Source organism: Gigantopelta aegis, unplaced genomic scaffold, assembly GCF_016097555.1.
Source record: "Gigantopelta aegis isolate Gae_Host unplaced genomic scaffold, Gae_host_genome ctg3363_pilon_pilon, whole genome shotgun sequence".
Taxonomy (NCBI): Eukaryota; Metazoa; Mollusca; class Gastropoda; order Neomphalida; family Peltospiridae; genus Gigantopelta; species Gigantopelta aegis.
In genome coordinates this window covers 444-5,912 of record NW_024533299.1, presented here as the reverse complement: position 1 = coordinate 5,912, position 5,469 = coordinate 444, and the positions used below count along the sequence as shown (strand labels likewise).

General features: G+C 35.8%; 1 protein-coding gene across 1 annotated transcript; it reads left to right on the top strand.

Moving 5' to 3' along the window:
- Positions 1 to 3,717: 3,717 nt before the first annotated feature.
- On the top strand, positions 3,718 to 4,593 carry LOC121392078 (transcription factor SPT20 homolog; the record flags this gene model as incomplete). The annotated part of the gene is made up of 1 exon (XM_041523461.1): positions 3,718 to 4,593. A coding segment is annotated over exon 1 (876 nt), but the record flags the coding sequence as incomplete, so codon positions are not given.
- Positions 4,594 to 5,469: the final 876 nt, after the last annotated feature.

Below are 5,469 nucleotides of genomic sequence, written 5' to 3'. Positions count from 1 at the left end.
CTAGAAGAGGCTCACCACCAACAAGCAATTAAATTACTCTCAGCTTCAAATTGAACATTTCCAGCTACAAGAAATCACCACCACCAACAAGAAATAAACCGTCGCTGCTGAACAGCAAATTCAAGAAGAACTTCAAGCAAAACAAGAAGAAATGGATGGTCTACAAAGAGGATTAGTGCAATGGAAGACAGCTGGAAAGTAGGTCATAAAGATGTCATTATCACTAAAGAAGAGCTAGGAAGAGGTGGTTGGGGTGTGTGATATGGGTTGGTATATTTAGAGAAACAGAAAGTAGCTGTGAAAACAGATGTATCAAATTATAATGAATCCAGATAATCTTGAATTATTACATCGTGAGATCAACACAATGGCTCAGTTACGTCATCCTAATCTTCTCCAGTTTATTGGTGCTGTATTAGATGATCCATCTGGTAATTCCTATGATTATTACTGAGATAATGGATACATCCATTACGTAATGCTTATGAGACCAAAAAACTCACCCCTGATCCAACCTGTGAACCTGTCTTGTTGACTATATGAGGCGTGATGTAGCAGTAGGTCTAAACTACTTACATTGTCTACCTGATCCTATTATACATCGTGATGTGAGTAGTGCCAATGTCCTCTAGAATCTAAAGGTCCTCATAAATGGAAGACTAAGATCTCTGACTTTGGCTCTGCTAATAAAGCTCGTCAAGCAGTTACTCGTGGTACAGGTGCTTTTGTATATAGTGCTCCTGAAGTCTATACCAAGTGTACATGTACATGTCCAAAATGCGCTAACAACAAAAGTGGGATGTCCATAGCTATGGTGTTCTTCTTGTGAAATAATGACTTGTCGTTTTCCCTGATCCTCCGTTTTCCAAGAGATGCTTCAACCATTTCGTTTCTAGAGCTCCATTTCTTCATGAATTAATTCTTTCTTGTATTAAGAAAGATCCCTGATAACCGCCCAACAATAAAACAAGTTATTGAGCTTTTAGATAAATACAGTACATAATGTCCAAAGTAATGACTTATATTTTTATATATTGTGAGTGTGTTATATTTAAAATATTAATATAATTTTTATGAGTGTGTTATACATACAATCTCATACAAAATCTTTATTTTAATAGAGTAATTGGATTTGTTACTATAACAACTAAAATAACAAAACTTATGAAGTTCAGTTCATAAAATGCAAAGACTTAAACAATGCTAACAAAAATGATGGGTGGAAAAATGTTTTGTAGAAAGAAAAAAAATGATATTACCATCTCATAATTTAACAATCCTGGCTTTGAAAGCAGTCAACTCTACTACTGGTCCTGGAGGTAGCTGATCACTTTCGAATTAGCGGAGTGGTCATGTGATGACGTAACGTATGGCTTCTATAATCCACACCCTTAAGCGAAATGAGCTCAAGAGGACAAAATGAAAAAAAACGTCTTCCTTTGTCCCACATGTATTTCACAGTTATTGAGCGATTCCGCAAAAGGACTGGCAAACGTGGCTTCCATTGCTTTTGGAAGGACATTTTGCTCTGTGGCCGTACAGGACAGTGACAGATCGTGAGATTGCAATTTTGAGACTAAACGTGTATCACGTTATAGTCCCAACAACTATTTTATTAAAGAGACTGAAGACATTGATAGACACTTTCAATATATTTACAAAGATGATCCTGTTGAAAACATCTTCAACTTATAAAGTGGACTCCTTGGATATGAAGCACAAGCCCGGTATCACAAGCTTAAACCTGCTGATCACCCAAAATTTCTTTACTTGAATTAAATTTACATAATGATGAGGTATGCTCAACTGATAATTCATTAGGTGTATTAAGTTTCTGCCTATTTCCACCATATTACAGTAGACTATTAATTCATATTTATATTCATCTATTAATAATAAGAAAGTGGCATGTATGAATAAATTTCATATTGATCATGGTTATAGTGAAGAGGCTGTTTAGTTTTGACTTCATGTCAAAGAATGGTTATGACTGAGGTCATCCTGAAAGAATGCACCTCAATTTTAATATTTAAGATCTAGGGCCTATTACCACACCCAGTCAAAACATGCTGCTCTTTTGAAATGACCTCTAAGTGTTTCCTTCACATATCTTGGCTAATATATTATCTATGAACAATAAATTGAATGGCAAAACTACTTTACCTTAAGCCTATATTAATAATATTAGTGACTTTAGTGACTGTTGTAATAATCACTAAAATTTGTAAATAAAAAAGGGTAATTTCATGAAGAAAAATTAAGTTGAATTTATAGGTCAATAATTACTAAAATTAATACACATCCAAAAATGCGAATTTAATAGATACAAGCTAACATGCTTAGTTAATTCATATTCCTGTGTTTTGCCACATATATAGTGGAATTATTAATATTCACAAAAAAAATAATAATAAGCTCTATAATATTGTAAATGTACTTCATTTTTAGAATGTCAACAGCAGTGTATGGTTATAAAACATCAAATGGAGAGAGTTCTATTTAGTTGGAGGTGATTGCTTTCATTCTCAAGTATTTGAGGAAAGAGTTGGAATATCACTTTCACCTAAACGAATATGAACTAACAGCAGACGATTTTGACTGGGTCATTACTATACCAGTAAAATGGAGTTCAAGAGGGAATATACATAATGAGAGAGGCAGCTTACAGGGTAATGTTATGACAGTTCATGGTGTGTTATGCAGAACAATTGAATTTCTTTTCCCTATAATTTTAGGCTGGACTGTGCTCACCTAGTCAAGAGAGTAGTAACTGTTTGATTGAGATAGGACATGGTATACCTCATCCTCATCAATTTCATCCAGACAAACTAACTATAGTCCTTAATGCAGAAGCTGTCCTATGTACTGTCAAACAATGAGACCACAGGATGTTCCTGAGTACTGTCAAGTTGATGGCTCATTGAAATCTAATTGCTATCTGGTTGTTGACACTGGAGAAGATGCTATAGATATCACTTCACACAAATATAATGAAATCACAGTTGAACCAACTGGTAATGATTGTGGTGATGTGGAACGTAACCAAAGAGTTTTTGAGATTCAGCAGAAGATTGTCAAGGACACATCAAATGATGCCAACAGTGGTTTTTTGTCGATTCTTAGCTACTAAGGATCCAGGAACTCTAGCAACTAGAAAGAGCTGAGATCAATACAATCCTCAGAAAAGATTTTGAAGTGTGCAAAAGCTCACCTTTGCAAGTTTAGCATGTGGCTTGGATCCTCTCCCAAGAGAATATGAGACTTGGAATATGAAGAGATTTTGGTTGATTGCCATATCAATTTGTTAGTTTTTATGGCCTTGAAGAAATACATAAAGGTGTTGCAGCATTCAAGATCCCGCCATTGAACTTGAGGATTCTACACTTTATATAAATATCCTTTAGTTTGTGAATTATTCCAGCCCGCTGTTGATGGTATACTTTGCTGTATAGCTTCAGTTCTTGATCGGACGTAAAGGAGACATTGATCCCATTTATCTTGTTGGTGATTTCGGTAGTTCAAAATATGTTATCAGAAAATTGTCTCTCTCTGTAAAGCTAAGTTTAGTGAGTACAACATTCGTGTTATTGTACCCAATGATTTCTTATTAGCTGCAGCTAAGGGTGGCTGTAAAATATTTCGATCCTGACATCATACATCAGAAGGAGTTACAAGTGATTTGCCACAGCAGCTAAAAAAGTTACTCTCAACTTCAATATGAATTCCTACAAGAGAGTCGCAACCAACAACTTTTCCCAGCAAAGAGGATCAAGAAGAAGGGCTTTCCCAGTTGCAAGAAGGCTATCAACAGCAACGAGAATTTGTTTCCAAAAGGACTCACCAACAGGAAATAATAGAAACTGCAACAAAATGAATATTCTCAACGACGAAGATTTACGAGAGGCTTTATACAAGGAAGACCACAAACAGCAACAGAAGAGCTTTCCACTTGCAAGAACCCCAACAGCAAACAGAAGAGCTTTCCCAGTTGCAAGAAAACACACCAAAAAGCAACAAGAAGAGCTTTTCAGTTGCAAGAAGACTACCAACAGCAACAAGAAGAGCTTTCCCAGTTGCAAGACGACCCACCAACAGCAACAAGAAGAGCTTTCCCAGTTGCAAGAAGACTACCAACAGCAACAAGAAGAGCTTTTCCAGTTGCAAGAAGGACACCAACAGCAACAAGAAGAGCTTTTGGCAAAGAAGACAGTTGCAAGAAGACTTTTCCCAGTTGCAAAAAGACAACAAGAACCAAGAGAGTTCCCCAGTTGCAAGAAGACTACCAACAGCAACAAGAAGAGCTTTCCCAGTTGCAAGAAGACTACCAACAGCAACAAGAAGAATCTTCTCATATCCAACAAGGCTCTCCAACAGGAAATAGAACAGCAAGAAATTAGTATTCTAAACTACCAGAGATTTATGAGCAGCAAGAAAAAGACCTCTCCAATTACAGGAAGACACCAACAACAGTTACTAGATTATCAACAACAAAATGTGATATTAGAGCAAATTCAAAAAGAACTTGACGAACTAAGCAAGAAGAAATGGAAGTCCCTACAAAGAAAGATTACTTCTATAAAAACAAGCTGGAAAGTGAGTCATAAAGATATCATTATCACTAAAGAAGAGCTAGGAAGGAGGTGGTTGGGGTGTGATATGGTTGGGTATATTTAGAGAGCAAAGAGTAGCTGTGAAACAGATGTATCAAATTATAATGAATCCAGATAATCTTAAATTATTACATCGTGAGATCAACACAATGGCTCAGTTACGTCATCCTAATCTTCTCCAGTTTATTGGTGCTGTATTAGATGATCCATCTGGTAATCCTAATGATTATTACTGAGATATGGATACATCATACGTAAGTGCTTATGAGACCAAAACAACTCACCCCTGATCCAACCTGTGAGTATGTCTTGTTGACTATAATACGTGATGTAGCAGTAGGTCTAAACTACTTACATGGTCTACCTGATCCTATCATACATCGTGACGTGAGTAGTGCCAAGTCCTCCTAGAATTCTAAAGGTCGTCATAAATGGAAGACTAAGATATCTGACTTTGGCTCTGCTAATAAAGCTTGTCAAGCAGTTACTCGTGGTACAGGTGCCTTTATATATAGTGCCCCTGAGTCTATTTCAAACCTAATTGATGTCAAAAGGCTCTATCAACTAAAATGGGATATTATAGCTATGGTGTTCTTCTTTGTGAATTAATGACCTGGTGCGTTTTCCTGATTTTTTGTTTTCAAGAGATGCTTCAACCATGTTCGTTCTAGAGCTCACCTCTTTATGAATTAATATCTCTTGTATTAGAAATATCCTGATAATCGCCCAACAATAAAACAAGTTTATTTGAGCTTTTAGATAAATCAGTATTCATAATGTCCAAAAATAATGACTTTATATTTCTATTGTGTTTATATTAAAAATATTAATATAATTTTTATGAGCATGTTATACATAC